At 55.6% G+C, this 19,459-nt stretch overlaps 1 protein-coding gene across 1 annotated transcript in view; it reads left to right on the top strand.

The window, feature by feature from the left end:
* Positions 1 to 1,338: 1,338 nt before the first annotated feature.
* The window catches only part of KIAA0930 (KIAA0930 ortholog), a 33,281-nt gene continuing 15,160 nt past the window's right edge, over positions 1,339 to 19,459 (top strand). Inside the window, exon 1 of the mRNA XM_031039009.2 lies at positions 1,339 to 1,488. Within this exon, the coding sequence (XP_030894869.1) occupies positions 1,425 to 1,488 (64 nt within the window). The 5' untranslated portion in view covers positions 1,339 to 1,424. The remainder of the gene's footprint in view (positions 1,489 to 19,459) is intronic.

Here is a 19,459-nt window from a genome sequence, read left to right as displayed (position 1 = left end):
CCCCCCCCCCCCCCCCCCCCCGCCACTGACTCTCCATTTCCACCTGCCCCAGAAGTGCTAGCAGGCCTGGGTCCCGGGAAGGCCTCTGGCTGCTTCTTCCCCGGGTCTTCACCATCAGCAGAGGCCAGCACACCATGGGTTCCTGGCTGGACCTTGGCTTTCATCAGGATCACATGCCCAGCTGACCCCATATGTTCCTACTCCTCGATCCTCTCCTACCTAGTCAACACTCAGGGACACACCCCCATTGCACAGCTGAAGAAACTGAGGCTCAGAGCCCTTCTCAACACCCTGCCTGGCACTGGGCGAAGGACTCCATGCAGGAGGCAGGGCTTTGCATCATGCCCCCTAGGACACGTTATGGGGAGAGGGGGTGAGCTCACCCTGGGTTCTGCGGAGGATGTTCCCGGCGGAAACCGGCCTTGGCAACTGGACTGGGAGGAGAGTGGCAACGTGGGGAGCAGGTGACAAAGTATTCTCGCGCGGGACGCAACAGGAGCAGGTGGTAGGAGGGCAGAGGGGGCGACAAATAGGCCCGGAAGGGGCGATGGGAGGGGCTCAGAGATGCCAAACCGCTGCACGGTGTTTGGGGGCGGGGGCCGGTCTCGCGGACGGCCGCGGGGGTAGGGCCTGGAGGAGGTGGGCGCAGGGGCCAAGCGGCCAGGGAGGGTCAGAGGCACCGCGCGGAAGGTCGAGACCGGCTCGCGACAGCCGTTTGAGGAAGAGCGTGGCTGGCGTCCGAGGGGGGCGGGGCCAGAGCCGCCAGGTTTGGTGGGGGTGGGGAAGAGACCTTGCCCGCCGGGCTCCTGGCCGTGGAAGCCGAGGCGGGGCCTCGTCGGTCGAGGGCGGGGCCCGGCGGCTCGGGGCGGGCAAGAGGCGGAGCGAGCAGCTTCAGGGGCGGGGCCCGAGCAGCCGGGGGCGGGTCGGGACGGTCCTGGGGTGAGTCGGGACGTGGTCGCGCGGCGGTGGGGGGCGGGGCCCGAGAGGCCAGGGCGGGGCCTGGAGGGCCGGGGCGGGGCCTGGGGGGCCGGGGCGGGGCGGGCGGTGGCCCGGAGGCGCGCGGGCGGCCGCGGCGGCGCGGAGCTGTGCTCCTTTCCCTGGGCTTGGCAGGCGGGTGGCGGCGGCGGCGGTGGCGACGGCGACGGCGGCGGCGACGCGTACAAAGGCGGATTGTGGCTTCACTGGTGCTCGCGGCGGGTGGCGCCGGGGCGGGGGCGGCGGGGCGCGCCGGGGGCCCCGGCGGGCGCGGCGCGGGCGATGAGCCGGGGCCCGGCATGGCCTCTGCGCGGCCGCCGGGCCGGGCCTGCGCCTCGGCGCCCGCGCCCGCGGGGCTCCGTGCCGGGCCGCCCGCCCTCCCCGCCGCTGCCGCCGCCTCCCCTGAGCCTGCGGGCGGCGCGGAGGCCGAGGAGCGGTCGCTGCAGCGCATGCTGCGCGCCATAGCCGAGGAGCGCGGCCGCCTCAGCCTGCGCCGTGAGGTCTGCGGCCTCGGTGAGTGGGGCGGGCCGGGGCCGCCAGCGCCGGGGGAGTGCGCGCCTCCGGGGTCTCTGCGCGGGTCTCCGTCACTGCGTGTGTCTCTGTCCCTGTACGCGTCTCTGTCTCTGTGTCTCCGTCTCTGTGCCTGTCTCGGTCTCTGCGTGCGTCTCGGTCTCTCTGTGTTTCCGTCTCTGCGTGCGTCTCCGTCTCTGTGTGTTTCCGTCTCTGAGTGTGTCTCTGTGCGTGTGTCTGTCTCTCTATGTCTCTGTCTCTGCGTGTCGTGGCCTCCTCCATGCGCCCCCAGCTCACCACGTATAGGTTTTTCCTGCGTCCCTGTGTCTTGGTCTCTGATTTTGGTCCCAAGAGCGGCTCCGCACACTCATGTTCCTGGGTCTCTTCCTCTTTCCCGGGTTATTCCGTGTCTCCCTCTGTCTGTCCTTTCGAGTATGTCTGTTCACCCTTCTTCCTCTCCGGGGTTGTGGCAGGTCCCTGCCTTCTCTGGGAAGCCCTCCCCGGGGCTTCTGTGCCGCTGCAGGGAGTGTGGGCGTGGGATCTGGGGAGACCCGGAGCCCATCGCGGGGGTGGGGGGCAGGCCCCCTTGGGCTCTGGGCAGATTTCCCTGCAAGCGTGCCCTGGCCACCGTCCCCAGCTTCCCGAAGCCTTTGTCTTTCCGCACCTGTCCGCACTGCCTTGCCTCCTCCCCATCAGCTCTAACTGGGGACCTGTTGGGCCTTGGCCCCCTGAACCCACCCACTTAGCACAGAGAGCAAGGCCTGCTGCCTCTGTGGGTGTGATCCTGCTCAGCCGGGGCCCTAAGTCCTACATGTGCTGTGGGGTGGGGTGGGGTAGGGTGGGGGTGCATGGTATTGTTTGGAAGAGCCCGGGACTGTTAGGTGTGGGTGGGGTCTCCCTTCTTGGCTGGGTGTGAGGTAATCGCTCCGATGGATCCTGCCTAGACTGAAGCCCAGGAGCCCCCCTCCCCTGTAGTGTGAGTTTTTCATTTTCTCCATGGAAAGACCCCTCCCTACTTCCTGCAGGAATGATTTCATACCACATTGTCAGCTCCCCCATCCCCAATCTGAGCTGGGGATTTCTGGGGGTGGGGGGTGGGGGTGACAGCGTTGTGAAGGAGGGAATGTCAGCTTTGGAGATTCTACCTGTCCCCTTGTGGTTCACCATCGGGGAGTCCCAAAGAGCCAACACATCCCCTCTAAGGTCACAGCAGCCCTAGGGTTCCAGGCCCCACAGCAGGCCACGCCCTGGAGGCTAGTGAGGAGAGGAAATAACTTTGAATCCTCCTTTTTGTAGGAGGCAGGCTTACCTTAGCATAAGACCTGTCCCCTCAGGGAGCCGGACCCAGCCCAGCCTGTCCCAGGAATGACCTTTCCTCATGGGCAGGCATGGGAGTTGGGGGGGTGGGTTGTGCCTACCAAGTAGGATGGACCAGGAAGTGGGGTTCTCAGGTGTCTTTTCTGAAAAAAGGTGTCATGACTTAGTTTTGCACAGACGTTGAAGGATCCTCATTAGTTCATTCAGCAAACGTTCACTGAGCACCTACTGTGTGCCAGGCCGTGTGCCAGCCTGGCAGGTGCACCTGCCACCTGGCACAGGATGTCTGAAATAGGAGGGGTCTGAGGGACCATCTGCTGCAGGCCCCTCAGCCCTGCTTGCTCAGAAGCTCCAGGCAGCCCCTCCCTACTTCCCCGTGAGCACGCTCCCACTGTCCTCGGACCTCTGAGCACCCTCTCTCCCGTGTTAGGCCCTGTCCCAAGGAGCCTGCAGGGCCACTCCTTAAGGACAGTAATAATTAATTCTAGCACCTGGCGTTTACAGAGAGCTTACTATGTGCAAGGACATTATGTCCACTCTGTCACTTTGATTCTGACTTTGCCAGAAAGGAATAGCATCTCCGTGTCACAGAGAAGGGGGAGACGTGCCTAGAGATGGTCAGTGAGGAAGTGGCAGGACTGGCATTGACCCTTGGCCAGCCTGACCCCAGAGCCTGCCCCGTCCCTCCTCTGCCCCCCAAACGTCCCCAGCTAGGCCTCCCTCCCACACAGGGTCTCGTGTCCTGGCACCCAGGCCTCCCTCCCACACAGGGTCTCCTGTCTTACCCCCGTCTTCCTGTCCCCCCGTCGCTTATCCCCCTGAACTCAGTCCCTGCAGTGCTCTGATGCACTGTGTTTTAGGCCTGCTGTTTTCCTGGACACAGGACACAGGACACCCTCCTCACCTGCCCCACACACGCCTACAGGTGTCCCTTCAAGCCTCAGCTGCAATGCTGCCACTTCCTAGAAACCCTTCCTCCACTTCCTGTCCCGCTGCCTGGGCTCTGTGTACTGGGCGCAGGTCTGCGGGTTGATAGGGCCGATTATGGCATTGGGACACAGGCCTTTATGACTGACCCCCCCAGGCGGCAAGTGAGCCCCTCAAGGGCATGGCCCAGGCCGTGTCTCCTCAGTGCCCAGCACAGGGCATGTGCAGAGCAGGTGCCCAGGAAACATTTAGCAGACAAATGAGAGAATTTCTGGACTAGTAAATTAAGGGTGAGGGTGTCTGCAGAGAGTGGAATCTCAGCCTCTTAGCAGGGCGCATTTTGTCCATCTTTCATTTATCAGGTGAGAAATATGTTCAGAGAGGGCCAAGCTTAATAGTGACCTAATGCCAAAGTACAGTTAGGACCCAGTGGTTGGCCTGCGCCCCCAGACGGGAACCCAGAACTTTTACATGGCCGGTAGATCACTCCCCCTTTCTTCTCCACTTTACAGCTGTGACAACCTGTTAGATTTAGGAATTTAAACCTCCCAGATTGTCGTTGTTGTGTAATTAAAGCTGAGATCATGCAGAAGCATGCCGTGTTCCCTGAGGTGGTTTTGAAAGTGTCAGGGAGCCTCTGGTGGCGACGCTTGACCCCAGACACACTGTTGTCACTTCGGAGTCACAGTGACTGTCTCAGATGGGGAGAGTGACTGGCCCCCCCACAGAGGGATTGTCGCTCGGCCATCATGATGAAAGGCACCTCGTAGATGCAGACCCGACTGTTGCATCTTTCCTTCAGCAGCGCTTGTGCTGGAAGCATCTTTTGAGGGCCAAGTGGGGGGATCGGGCCTGACCCTGCCTTGTGGGAGGCCACAGCTAAGTAGGGGAGAGAAGCCAGGGGCACGGGTGACAGCCAAAGTAGAGATCCTGCTGGAAGCAGCTGCTCCGAGCAGGATTTGGGGGTTTTATCCACAGGCAATTGCTTGTGATTCCAGGGAACAGATGAACCAAGCTGGCTGGCTGAGCGAGCTTCTGTGGGGCTCCGGGTTCTCTGAGCTGAGAGGCGTCAGGAGGTTCAATGCCCAGATGTTGTGTGGTGGAGACATCTGGACCAAAAGTGGGTAGAGATAGCCTGACCCTTCCTCCTGGGGCTTGGGCTCTCTCCTGGGCCCGGGGTGTCAGCTCCAGCACGCTGGGGCAGGAAGGCTCCTTTTCAACAGCGGCGGCACACCACTGATGTTCCCCGAGGCCACGTGGACTTGACCTGGCCCCGGGACCTGGTGTCCATCACGGACAGGCAGGGGCCCCTCATGCTGCTCGTCTTTGGGCCCTGCCTAGGCCGCGCACTTGGTAGAGCTGCTCCTGCCTGGTCTCTGGCCCCCTTTTGGGTGGCCGAGGGCATTCTCTCTCTGGTGGCAGGGCTGTGGGGCCAAAGAGTGTTTCATGTTCCCTGTTTTCTTTTATTCTTGAAATAGTCCTATAAGGTGGGTATTGTTACACTCTTCTCTTTGTCCTGATGAGCAAAGAAAAGGCAGGTTTAGAGGTGAAGTAACATGTCCCCAGTCACCTGGCTGGGAAGTGGCAGAATCTGTCTAAGCCTAAGCTCTTAGCAGAGGTGGACCCCGCCCACACCTGTCCTCGGGGTTCCGGCAGCCTGGGCAACACAGGTGTGCACAGCTCCCAGGCAGGTGGATTGAGGAAGGGCCCAAGTTGAAGTATGAGAGGTTCCCTCAGGGGGCACGGAGGAGGGAGCCCCCATAGCTGATGGGGGGTGTCGTGCGGGGTGTGGCCTTTGAGAGGGGCCGTGGCAGGGCAGGACCTGCCTGGGTGGAGGAGGAGAGGGCGGCCCCGCCGGAAGGGAAGCTGTGTGGGAGTTGGGGCTGCAGCAGTGGCCCTTGGTCCGGCCTCGGGGAGTGTGGAGGCTGCAGTGAGGTGGCCTGCCCCGGACCCGGTGTGCCCACTGTGTGCCAGGCGCCCGGCAGCTACAGCATGGCCTGTAGAAGGACGTTCTGGTAGTAGCCCGTTTTGCAGATGAGGAAGGCAAAGCTTCAGAAAGCAAGCTGACTCACCCAAGGTCATGTAGCCGGGAGGTGGCAGGACTGGGGTCTGTGGAGCTCCAGCTGAGACCTGTCAGGTGTCCAGAGCCATCGTGCAGGGAGTTCATGGAACGAGCCAGAAGGTGTGAAGGGGGACACTGCCTTACAGTGAGCCTCTGCTCCTAGCTAAACACCCGCAGACGCCAGGCGCCCAGGGCCGGTCTGTGAATTGGGAAACGAACCGTGCAGCCTTGGCCCAGCCCGTCACCGTTTTGCTAGGTGCAGTGCGGCTGGGCATCCATGGTGGGTGGGGGATTTTGGTGGGAGATGAGGCTGGAGGGGAAGACCGGGGGCCTGAGCCTCTGCGCAGTGGGGATGACAGAGTCTGGAGGGCCGTGGGAATTGTATGAGGAGTGCCAGCTTCATGGGGCAGCATGAGGAGAGAACGAGCCATGGCAGGTAGGGACCCAGCCCAAGCCGCGGCACAGAGTCAGACCCGATCCTCGCGGTTGCGCTTGTCATTAGGAAGGACGCAAAGCGCCTGGCCCGGTGCCCACACACGGAGTTGGGGCTGCACGCATGCTCTGGGGTGTGGCCCGCTGTGCACTCCCTGGGGAGGGTCTCCCGAGGCTCCCTGGGGCCCCCAGCCCTCCAACCCAACTAAGGGAGGCCGAGCTGGTCCTGGGCCCGGGCTGTGGGAGGAAGTGTGACCGTTTGCAGTGGTGGGGTGCCTCTTTCGGTTCCTGGGCCTATTTTTAAGGCCTGTGGGTTCCGGCCTCTGGCCGTTTCTGGGGCTGGAGCAGCCTGCGAGGCTGTGCTGTGGTTCTCTCCCGAGGCAGGGACTCTGCGTCCTTTGAGGGAAACCCGAGGACTTTGGACCTCACACTCTAAAGAGCCCTGGGGTCCCAGCTGCAGGGAAGTCTCCGCCAGGCCAGAGTGTTCTGAGTGTGTGGCACCCCCGGGCCCGCACGCGAGGGCCATTCTGCCCCCACCGTGTCCCCTCCTCGCAGTGTCTGCCGGCCTTACGTAAGCTTGCCTCCTTCACTGAGCCGGGCAGGCCCCGGATATCGGCTGAGCCGGGAGGCTGCGGAGGAGAAGCCCCACGCTGGATCCTCGGGAAAAAACAGCCTCGGAATCCCCAAACAAATGTTTCCCCAATTAAAAAAATGTTCCATGCCACATTATAGAAACTGGAAAATTTAAGAGAATGGGAAAAAAATTACAGTTCCAATCACCCAGAGACAACCATTAACTTTGCAAAGTCTTGCTTTCCAATCTTTTTAAAGCCTTTTTAAAGAATTCTTGATGTTCTCTACATAAAGTTTCTTAGTCATGCTTTTTGACTTAAAATTTTACTAAAACATCTTCCATGTTGTTCAAACTCTAAACGTCATTTAAATGACTACGAGACAGTTGAGTGGATGTGCCATCATTTACTGAATGGGTCTTATCTTGTGGGAAACTTAGCTTGGATCTAGTTCTTGGGCCGGGCTCCCGGTTTGGGCTCAGGCAGCAGAATGTCTTCTGGGTCACAGCCCACCCTGGGGGGGAGTCGGGATGGACAGGAAGGATCCGGAAGTCCACCAGCCTAACCCTGTGGCTTCACAGACAGCGGGGTGAGGCTCAGAGAGGACCCCGACACAGGTGGGTCCCAAGGGCCAGAATGAATGCCTGATTTGACCCTCCCCGCCAGAGCCCCTGCATGGGGGCAGCTGGAGGCCCATCAGTGGCAGGGCCGGGGCGAATAGAGGGGGGAGAAGCTCAAGCATAGCCCTCCCGGGGCCCTGTTGGCCACAGACGGGGGCTGGGATGTTGCTGTTGGACCTGCAGATAAGGGGTTGGAGCTTTCAGAGTTGATCCCCCAGGGGTGAGGGCCGAGGTCAGGGGACGCCCAGCTTGGCGAGGAGCCTTTGCACTTGAGGGATGTCTGTTGGCAAAAGTAGAAAGAGGGGACTTCATTTTTAATTTTTGGTCTTGTAGGTGGAGTTGCGGTTACTTGTTTATCTTTTTTTTTTTTTAAAGATTTATTTGAGAGAGAGAGAGTGGTATGGGGAGGAGCAGAGGGAGAGGGAAAAGCAGACACTCCACGGAACAGGGAGCCCGACATAGGGCTCAATCCCAGAACCCCGAGATCATGACCTGAGCCGAAGGCAGACGCTTAATCGACTGAGCCACCCAGGTGCCCCCGGTTACTGTTTATCTTTAAGGCAAAACTCCTTTGCTTCTGGAGGTGCTTTGAATTTTGAAAAAGGCTTTTTATACTTGGGCAGGTTCTTAGGACAGAGGAAGTGAGGAAAGCAGAACATTCTGATGAAGAGCAGGCGTTACCTCGCTAAGTAGGGAGGACCCCCACCCCGGGTTTGCACTCCTCAGCCCTCAGCCTGTCTGCTGGAGAGCCTCAGCCTCTTGGGTCTCTGCTTGGGGTCCCTCTCCAGCTGTTTCCTGACCCCTTGGAAGAATGGGCACCCCCTGCCTTTCTCTTGACCACTGCTCTGCCGATTTCTGCCGCCAGTCCCTTGAGGCTGCACAGCCTGCTCTGTGTGTGGCTTCCCCCCCGCCGCCCCAGGCTCCCCTCCAGGGCCGCCGATGCCCTGTGGGCTCAGGGTGGACTGCTTCATGAGAGCAGCCCAGGGAGGGGGCCCAGGGGCAGTGCAGGGGGATGGGTCGGTGGACAGGTATCTGTGCCGTGACAAGGTGATCGTTTCTTGGGGGGTGTCCCTTGAGTGGGGCATTCCTCAGAGGGTCCTCCCTGGCAGAGACAGAGTGGGGAAGTGGGCAGAGAACGTTCCAAATTTAATTTTCCCCCAATGCTGTGCTGCTTTAGGGAAATCCCTGCCGCTCTCTGGGTCTGTGTTCTTCTGGCGGGCAGGGTGCGGGTAGGATGACTGTCCCGCCTCCACCTAGGGCAGAGGCCAGCCTCTAGACCTAGAGCATCAATCAGAGTGTCACGAGGCTGCCTGGGACAGGTGACAGGGCCCGGGGCCGAATCCAGGGGGCCTGTGGGGGTGAGCGTGTGAACGCCCTTCCCTCGGCTCTGGGTTTTCTCTTACACAAAGCGGGGGAAGGCAGGTTGACCTGGAGCGCCGTTCTCAGCCTGTGGGGTGGCGCATGTGTCCACCTGTGACAAGCAGGGCCGGTGACACCACGCCTCAGGGAGGTCACTGCCACCTGGGTGCTTTGGCTCAGGTGGACAGAAGTGAAACAGTTAGAGGCAGAAACAGGAAGAACCCCATATCCCACCCTCCACAAGGGGGAAACGAGAACCCTGTCGTCCCAGCACCCTGAGCCTCCACAGCCTCCGAGCCTCAGCCCCGTTGGCAGGGCCTCCTTGGGCGATTCTGGGTTCCTCCTGACCCAGGGCGGAGGGGAGCGGCCCCCCATGGCGGGGCTCTGAGCTCTGGCTGCGCTCGCTGCCGCAGGGTGCAGGGATGTGGTGCTCTCCGGCCCAGCAGCCAGGTTCCTTGGGAGACCCGCAGCCTGTCTTACAGGCCCCGTGTTTAATGTGTCAGCAAAGCAGTGAGTCAGGAGTTTGAATAAGGCCACAGCCCACAGAAGGTGGGACATTGACTGGGGAGCTGCTCTTTTGGCCCCGAACTGCTCTGCAGGATCGAAGCTGGAACGGTTTGCGGGGAGCGAGGTGGGGCGTTGAGTGACAGGGCTGCGAGGGCTTTGCAGGCCTTGGTGTTTGGGAGAGTCCAGAGGATTGCCTTTAGAAACTGGGCCGTGGACCACTCTGGCGGACGCCCCACCTCAAGAGAGCGACCTTGAGGTCAGGGTCGGGGTTTATTTCCCTCTGTGCCCCAGGGGCCTCCCACAGAGCAGCTCCCGGAGCAGGTGCAGATCGACCCTGGCCTGGATCCCAGCCCCACCTGCCGTCGTGGTCCTTCTGGGTAACCTGAGTCAGGGCTCGGTCTCCTCCCCTGGGAAGTGGGCTATTGGGGTGACCCCCGCTGTGACCTGAGGGTTGTAAATGTACTTCAAGGATTTCGCCACACTGCGCGCTTGACTGCGGGTGGGGGTGCAGGGAGGAGGAAAGCCCTTGGCGGTGGAGGCTTTGGACGAGTTTCAGAGCTGCCAGGCTGTCCTCTGAGCCAGCTGCAGAGCGGAGCTTTGTCATCCTCACACATTGATTTGTTCAACCCTCGCCGACCCGCTCTTGTGGGCCCTGGGTGCCAGGTCCCGCTGCCGGCAAGGTGTCCTGTCTTGGCGGGGAGGGATGCTCAGGTGTTTGGAACCAGCGTGGAGGCTGTGGCTGGGAAGGCAGCCCCGGGCAGGAGACTTGCAGGGTGACATCGGACCAGTGACTCAAGCCATGAGCCTCCAGTTCCTCATCAGCTGAATGAAAACGCGACTTTACCCCACAGGGTGTTCCAGAAGGTGGAAAGAGGGGAGGTAGCATGAGGTGGGAGGGGTCAGGTGGCATGGGGGTCAGGGAAGGCGTGGCGTGGGGGTGGGGGTGGGGGAGGTGACAGCTGAGATGACACGGGTGAGTCGGGCATGGGCATGGTGGAGACCTGTCAGTGGGGGGATGGCAGGCTGAGGATGCACAGGCGTTTGGTCCGGGAAGAAGGGCGGGGACCATACTGCAGACTCGGGGGGGCTATCTGGACGACCTGGCTCATCTGGTGAAGGAGCCCAAACTTCAAGAAGACAGGGAACCGGGCAGGGGTGTTGGGCAACTCCTGACCCGGCCACCTTGCATCCCTGAGACCCCATGCTTCCCTTAGGCCGGAGCAGAGCCGTGGGCTTGCTCACGTGGGGACCCGTCTGACCAGTACTTCTCATCTAAGTGCCTCATTCCTGCAGCCGGGGCGCCCCCGGCAGCGTCTTTGTCTCTTGTGCCCCAAGGGAGGGTCTTGAGCCAGCTGAGCACTGAGAGGCACGAGTTGGTGAAAGGCCTATTGAGGGGACCACAGAGGCCTATTCATTGTGCCCTGGCTGCAGGGGTGCGGGGGAGTGTCCAGGGGCCGAGGGCTGCCTGGGACTCTCCCCAGAGAGGCCAGTTGACCGCCCCCCCACCTTTGGGAGGGGGCCAGGCGGAGCAGAGGCTGCTGCCGAGCCAATCGTGCTCTCGGGAGGCACCTCCCCACGGCAGCGACCCCATCTCCACCCCTCCCCGCCAGACCCTTCGGGGGCCCCCAGGCTTCTGAGGATGAACACAAAACCCCCAGCCCAGCGAGGAGGCCCTGTGATGTGGGGTCCTGTCCATCTGTGGCTCCCCCTGGGACCTTTCCCTGGCCCAGCCACAGCAGGGCCTTGAATGCTCTTCCCCCGCCTTCGCCCACTTCACCCGTCGGTTCGAACCCCCAGATGGGGAGCCTCCCTAGTGCTTCTGACTCGCGTAGACTCGGGACGTGGCAGCGCGCACACGCTTGTGTGAGGCGTTGACACATCGTGCGTCCCCTGAAGCTCCAGGGGGCAGGGCCACACCCAGCTCCGAGCACCCGGCCCTCGGTCAGTGTTTGCTCCAAACCAGACCAGGTGTGGAGGGGGGGCGGGGGGTGCAAGTACCAGTGACCTTGGACAGCCCGTGTCCTCACTGGTAAATAAAGCTTGCTTCTCAGAGTGTTGACTCGGGAACGTGAGTATTTAGTACAGTGCCTGGCACAACTTTTAGTGTTATTTAAGTTCACGAGGTATTTATAAATATGCCATAGAGTGTTTGGACAACGGGAAGAGTAATTCCAGCGCTCTGGACCCTAACCTCCACGGCATTTGCTTTCCTTCCTTCCGTCTCGGGCGTAGTTTTTACAGCAGTTTCTTTCACGGAGGCATTTCTGTACAGTTTTGTGGCCTGCTTTTTTCTGCTCTTTAAACTTTGTATCCTATGCATTTTTTCCAAGTAGCTGCACTGTTATTAAAAATATTTTTGTGGAGGGGCGCCTGGGTGGCTCAGTCGTTAAGCGTCTGCCTTCGGCTCAGGTCATGGTCCCAGGGTCCTGGGATCGAGCCCCGCATCGGGCTCCCTCCTCCGCAGGAAGCTGCTTCTCCCTCCCCCACTCCCTCTGCTTGTGTTCCCTCTCTCGCTGTGTCTCTCTCTGTCAAATAAAGCAATAAAATCTTTAAAAAAAAATATTTTTGTGGAAAAAAAATACATTTTTGTTACTTTCTGAATAGGTAAACGGGCTGCAGGGCATCAAATTCAAAGGGTATGAGAAGATTCATGGTGACAAAGTCTCCTTTCCCTGTGGCCTCTCGCGGGAGGCTGACACCACGCGGTGGTGGCGTGAAAATTGTTTGTTAACCTGGGCGCCCGCTCAGGGCCCAGCTCCCCGCAGGAGGCTTCGCGTTCCCCCCGCACCTTCAAACTCCCAGCACCCGGAGAGGTGGATTCCCTTCTAACTACCGTTCTGCAAGTGGGAAACAGGCCTCGAGGGGCTTGGGGCTTGCCTGGCACATGTTGGAACTGCCAGAGCCTGGATGGAACCCAGCGCCCACGCTCCTCCGCGGCCGCACTCCCCCGCCCGTGCTCGGTCCCGCCAGCTGTTGGCTTTAGTAGTGAGATCCTCTGGCGCCATTCTGCTCCTCTTTTGTCCCGATTCCTTTATCCTAGAGACCTTTCCTTCCTGGCACAAGTAGAGCTGTTCCGGTTCTTGCTTGACAACGACAGAGCAGCCCATTCTGCAAGTGATTTCTGATTCCTCTGCTTAACTTCCCCATGCACGGGACCATTGCGGTATTTTGCAAACACTGCTGTCATAATTACACAATTTGGAAAAAACCCTCGGGGGTGGACTTGCCGGGTGGAAGGCGTGAGCATGTGTGGGTCCTGTTGCCTGCCATCTCCGTGGAGATTTTTATCAGCCAGACACGAAGTCCTGATTCTCTACATTCCCTTCCGTCCGGGAGTGTGGCCAGGTGTTCTAATTTTTACAAATCTGAGAGGTGAAAAGGAGAATTTGGTGGTTTTCAAAGAATATCCCTCTCATTGTGTGAAGTTGAGCCTATTTTCATGTTCAGAAAGCTGTTTGTATCTCCGTTTGCTTTCCGTTCTGTCTTATTTTATATGCATTACAGGAAGCTTATTATTTATTATGGAAATTAGACCTCAGTTAAGACTTCCAGTAGTTTTTCTGGTGCGTTGTTTTTTTTCCTTTGTTTATGACGTCTGTGGGGCTTTTTCCCCATAGACATTTTTTATTTTTATGTAGTTTGATGAATCTTTTCCTTGAAAGCTTTGGTGTTCTACTTAGAAAGGCTTTTTCGTCTCTTGAGAGAATGAAAAAATTCTACCAGTTTTTTTTTCCCTGTGATTTTACTTTTAACATTAAACGTTTTGATCTTTTGGAATTTATTTTGGCATGAGCAGGGACCCAGCCTTATTCTTTTCCCCTCGCTAGCCAGTTGTCCCGAGGCCAGTGGCTGGAGGCTCGTCTTCATCCTGCTGATTTGAAGTGCCACCTCGATGCAAACGAAATCACAGTGCGTCTTCTGTTTCGGTACTTTCCGTACTCGTCCATGGATCTGTGTGTTTATGCGCACTACCATCCTGGCTTCATCAGTCACTGAGTTCATGTCACTTACTTGTTCCGTTGGCCACAATTTATTGCTTCCTCTGGGCCAGACACTATTCATACAGCACTGAACAAAATGATCAAAGTGGAAACGTAGTCATACCTTCACGGAGCTGACATTCTCATGGGGGCATCTCTGTTAAAACGCAGATCAGTTCTAGTAGGACAGGCAAACCATGGCCCCAGGCCAATTCTGGCCGGCTGCCTGTTTTTGTCAAAAACTTGGGTTAGAACCCAGCCATGCTCATTTCTTTACGCATTGCTCGGGGTGATTTTGTAGTTGAGACAGGACCATATGGTCTGCAGAACCTAAAATATTTTCTGTCTGGACCTTTACAGAAGAAGTGTGTTGGCTCCTGTCCTAAGAAAAGGCTGAAAGCAAACAAAGCAAACAGGTAAAACAGAGATGATGTTATGTAGTGACGGGTGCAGGAAGTGGGATGGAATGCTTGGGGTGGGGTTTGCAATTTTAAATGGGGTGGTTTGGGAAGGCCTCGAGGAGAAGGTGGATACTTGTAAAGGGCTGGAGGCAGGTAAGGGGGGTTTTGAGCAGGGAAGGGACAAGAACTGACTGAAGCGTGAGGACCAGTTAGGAAGCTGTACCAGTAAGGCAGGTGGGAGATAGGTGTCTTGGCTCTGGGTGGAAGAGTGGTTTGTGGGACGTGGTTGGATTCCAGGTTTGTCTGAAGATAGAATCAATGAAACAATACAGAGATAACGTCACAGTTCTGCATGGGGGAAGAAAGCAATGGTAGAAATTAACCAATATGTACATTACCAAATCTGTCCAGGCAAATGACGGAAAAGTTTCTGTTGGAGTCAGCTTCTGGTTGGCGCTATAGGGTCAAGGGGCATTTCTCAGTTTTTTTGTTGTTGTTGTTGTTTTTTCACGTTGGGTGAGTCTCGCTATTTCGTTTGCTAGGATTCTTTGGGTTACAGGTCCCTGCTCCCTCCAGTTCTGTTCTTCTTGCTGGCTGAGGCAAGAGGCATCCCACAGTTTTAGGGGTTTTAGGTCCGTAACAGCAAGGGGTGACAGGAGGGTTTAGCTTTCTGCTGTGGTTTTTTTTTTTTTTTAAGATTTTATTTATTTATTTGAGAGAGAGAGAATGAGAGACAGCATGAGAGGGAGGAGGGTCAGAGGGAGAAGCAGACTCCCTGCCGAGCAGGGAGCCCGATGCGGGACTCGATCCTGGGACTCCAGGATCATGACCTGAGCCACCCAGGCGCCCCTCTGCTGTGGTTTTTTAATACTGATAGGAGCCCTGGCCCCACATCATTCTTTCTGAATTGCCCTGGCTGTTCTCGCTTATTCCGAAACATTCTCTTGGCATTTTCTATTGGCTCATGTTAAATTATCAAATTAGTGGAGTTGCTCCTTCTGTGATTTGAATATTCCTAGCTAAGAAGTCAGCAAACCTTCAGTCATTCAAGTCTCTCTTCTTTTTTTTCTTTTTCTTTTTAAAGATTTTATTTATTTATTTATTTGACAGAGAGAGACACAGCGAGAGAGGGAACACAAGCAGGGGGAGTGGGAGAGGGAGAAGCAGGCTTCCCGCAGAGCAGGGAGCCCGATGCGGGGCTTGATCCCAGGACCCTGGGATCGTGACCTGAGCCGAAGGCAGACACCCAACGACTGAGCCACCCAGGCACCCCTCTTTTTTTTTTCTTTTTAAAAAATTCTGAACAGAATATTTCTTCCCATTATACCTTCTAACTGGAATATTGGTTTATCTCAAAGCTGTTGGTTTCTGGATGTACTGGTGACTTTGAACGTATGACTTCTGTTGTTTTCAGTTGAGTTTTGCATTTTGCAAGTCAGGTATAATGTCATCTGTAAGTAATGTTAATTTTACCTTATCTTCACAATTTCTGTTATTCTTAATATCTTCATTATCTAACCGCAGTGTATCTAGTGCCCTTAGAACAATGTTAATCATAGTGAATTGTGATAATATTTAACTTGTTTCTTTTTCTACTTGAGCTATAGATCATGTTTAAGGAAATACCCTTTATTCTTACTTTATGGAGAATTTTTTTTTTTTAATCAAGAAAGGGTATTGAATCTTACTGAATGTTCTCTCAGCATCGTGGAGATGATCATGTGTTATTTCTCTTTTGATCTGTAAATATATTGTGAGTAACATGAATAGATTTCCTAATATTGGACCATTTTTGTATTCCTGAATTAAATCCTGCTTGGAAATGGGATATACTTTTACTGGATTGCTGGGTTCTTTTTCATATTGTATTTAAGATTTTTATGTTTCTATCCGTGAGTGAGATTAGAACTCACTCATACTTTCTTCGTATGTGTGTGTGTATGCATGCTCTATTTTTGGAATCAACATTATGCCTCGTTAAAAAGAATGTGCAAATTTCTTAGGCTCTAAAAATGTGTGAGTAGCATTGGAGCTGTTTCTTGAGGATCTGGTAGAATTGCCCTCTCAAAAACATCTTTTGGCCTACTACTCCAAAGTACCTTTTTTAGAAGTGGTTCTTGGACAGTTTTCTCTACTGTAATACAATGGTCTTCATTTTTAATAGCTATAAACTGGTTTGTTTGTTTGTTTGTTTAAAGTAGGCTCCCAGAATGGAGCCCACCATGGGGCTTGAACTCACAATGCTGAGATCGAGACCTGAGCTGAGATCAAGAGTAAGACGCCTAACCGACTGAGCCACCCCAGCACCCCCGTAAACTGTTTTAATTAAGGCATTATGTACCTTGCTTAATTGTGTGGTTTAATGGTCTTGAAGAAGACTGGGTTGGTTTCAAGGAATGCCTTCCAAAATCTAATTCATAATTTTTCAAAGGTCTGGTTAATGGAAAATAATTTGCTCGAGGCAGGGGAGGCAGCTGGATCCTCGTGGCCCCTTTGGAGCTGACAGATATCAGTTTTTCTGATAGAGTCCATCCTCATTATTTGTGGATTCCGTGTTTGCAAATTCATCTGCTTGCTAAAATTTACTTGTAGCCCCCAAATCAGTACTTACAGCACTTTTGAGGTTAATTACAGACATGCACAAAGTGGTGAAAAATTTGAGGAGCTCAGTGGGTGCACATTCCCCCCGAGGTCAAACAAGGTGACGCTTGGCCTCATTATCAGCTCATGTGGTACACAAGTGTCCGTTTGGGGACTATTTAGTGCTTGTATTTTGCATTTTTGTGCACCGTGTTGGTGATTTTGCTGTTTAAAGTGGCCCCAGGCATAATGCTGGAATCTGTCCCAGGCACGAGAGGGCTGCGACCAGCCCTTGTGGAGAAGATAACCAGTTTTAGACTCGTTCAGGCACAAGTTATAGTGCAAACCAACTCTATATGAAATCAGGTGTCACGAAACAAACACACATAAAACAAGGTTATGTGCTGATTGGTTGGTGGAAGTGTGTCCAGAGGCTTTGCAGGAACCTCCCCCTGTATTCCCTTAGGAGCATGGGTGTGGTAGAGCTCATCCTATGTCTTTGGCTACTTTGCAGAACATAACTACCACAAATAATGAGAAGGAGACCATTAGAATGCTGCTGTAGGACCCCAGGCCAGCAGGGAAGGTGGGCCCTCAGGCGTGGAGGTCCGTGGCGGGGCCCAGGTGAGCTGCTCAGCATCAGGGGCTGCCTCTGTCCCACAAGTCTGTCCATTGGATTCCAGGGTCCTGAAAACCTCCTGCCACAGCAGCCGGATGGCAAGGAGACGGTCGGAGGGAGTTGGGGAGGTTAGGGACCTCTCTGCCAGGGTGGCAGCTGCCTGGGCTGTGACCTAGGGCATCTCTTGCTGGGCAGGCCTGGGGAAAGGCCACGTCGTGGACAGAGACACGCAGAGCAGCAGTGCAGGATGTCCCCACGAACCCACATGTGGATGGGACTCTACCGTTTACAAAGGACGTTCCTGTCGGCCTCTCACCCGGTCCTCACCATCGATTCTGGGAGGGTGGCAGGTTAGACCCATCTTATGGATGGAGTCACTGAGATTCAGAGAGGTTGCATGGAGTGGCTGCCCGGCTCGTGCGGAGTTGAGTCGGGACCCGAACCCAGGTGTGTGACTGCAGATCCAGACGCTGTTCTGTGCCTCCAGGAGCCTGAATTCTCCCCCGGTCTCGCCCTCGCCCCTCACTTTGGACGTGGAGCATCTCTTTCATCAGCCTGATGACATGCATCGGACGTTGTGCGTTCACGGAAGAGGAGGTATCACTGGCCTTTTACCAGTACTGAGAGAGAAGGAGGAAAGGGAGGCTATTCCCGGTCAGGCTCAGCAGCCCCTATCACTCTGGCGTGTTTGCTGCTGGCTCCCACGTGGCCCAGGCAGCTGGGTCCGCGTGTCTGTGCGTGTCCGTGGCTGAAGCTATGCTCTTCCCCGAGCATCGGATTGCACGCAGCCCGTGGATCCGCCTGTGCTCTTCATAGGCATCCTTCTTGAGGAGGGACGAAGACTTGGCTTAGCAGATGGATCATAACTCACTAGATTGAATGTCAGCACAGAATGTTATTTTCCTTTTTCCCCTTCCTTATTATCATTGGGGTTACATTACTGGCTCTCATGTAAAACCATAGGAAAGAAGTTTGTGCACACGCCTTTTATTTTTGTGTTTGTTTTTATTTCTCTCGCATAAAGTAGATTCATAGAAGTAGGAGAATGTCCGTTTACTTTTCACAAAGGCAAGAGTGGTTTGTTCTCCAGCAATATATGAGCATCCCAGGGCAGCACGCCCTTGCCAGCTTTGGCTCTTAACAACTTTTTATCATTATTAGAGCGTGATTCACGTAAGACAAAGTGGTCCACGTGGCCACTTGGATGAGTTTTGCTGGCTGTATGGACCTGTGAAACCACCAGCACGAGAAACAGTGCGTGGGGACAACCACTGATCTGCTTTTTTTTTTTTTTTTAAGGTTTTATTTATTTATTTGAGAGAGAGTGCGAGAGAGCACAAGCAGGGGGAGTGGCAGAGGGCGAAGGAGAAGCAGACTCCTCGCTGAGCAGGGAGCCAGACGCAGGGCTCGATCCGAGGACCCCGGGATCATGACCTGAGCCGAAGGCAGATGCTTAACCGACTGAGCCCCCCAGGCGCCCCCGATCTGCGTTTTGTCACTGTGGGCAGAAGCCCTGTATGTAGCCTTCTGTGTTGGCCTTCAGCCGGCTCTGAGATCCACCCGTGGTGTCATGTGGTATCATGTGGCTCAATAGTTTGGTTTTACTGCCAGTAACCCTCCACCGAGGGGCTGTGTCACGTGTCCACTCTCCTGGTTTCCAGTTTGGGGCTATTATGAATAAACCTTCTAGGAATATCTGTGTACCAGTGTTTACAGAGACACTTGCTTCGTTTCTCCCAGGTATGTCCCTAGAAGTGGCTGAGTCACCGGCAAATAGATGTTTATAAGAAGCTGCCCATTTTCCGAAGTGGGATTTTTGTAAATACCAAATTTGCCCTTTCCCAAATGACAGCTTGTTGTTTGTAATGAATTTTTGATTACTTGTGAGATTCGTGCTTTCCCACATTTTTGTTAACCAGTTACATTTCCTTTTTGGTATGTTACCCATTTGTCTGTTAGGGTCGGTAGGCATTTCCTTTCATCACTTGCTGTGATCTGAGTTCTTTGTATATTACGGACACCTGTTACTTAACCTCGCTTTGCTCTCCCCGGATTTTCACGCTACCTTTCATTTCAGGGATGCTTCTCTTGGACAAGAGGGCAGTTTTAGATGTTGAGGAGGGCAGCTCTTGACCTTTGTGATTTCCCGGGTGTCGAGATGGTCTTGCGGGCCTGTTCCACCACGGTAATGCCCACGGCCCCTTCTGGCGCTTGTCCTGGCGGCTCTTTGCCTTGAACGCCTCTTCCGTCTTGCGATGGGCCTTCTTCACCTCATGTTAGAGGGAGGTGTGTTGGAATTTGACTGTCTTCCTGCTGGGCTGGTCATGCCGGAACTGAAATAGTAACGTTCATGAATTCTGTCTGTGCGGCATTCCACAGCGGGCGGCGAGTCTCTAAGCCCCTTGTTGCGTTCGGAGCTCCCTGGCGCTGGGTCTCCTAACTCGCAGGTGCTGGGCGCCCCGTGGCAGCAGGTGCTCTGGGAAGCTGGATGAGGGTCGGCCCAGGCTGGACACCCGCTCCTCTTCTCTCCCATTGAACCTTCTCAGCTCACGCGGTAGGCCCACCCGCCGCCCCATGCAGCTCCCCACGGTCTGACTG

The sequence above is a fragment of the Leptonychotes weddellii genome, chromosome 5 (genome assembly GCF_054177405.1).
Source record: "Leptonychotes weddellii isolate Sample4059 chromosome 5, ASM5417740v2, whole genome shotgun sequence".
Lineage (NCBI taxonomy): Eukaryota > Metazoa > Chordata > Mammalia > Carnivora > Phocidae > Leptonychotes > Leptonychotes weddellii.
The sequence above is the reverse complement of the archived record's forward strand: the minus strand, read 5'-3'. Positions and strand labels throughout refer to the sequence as shown.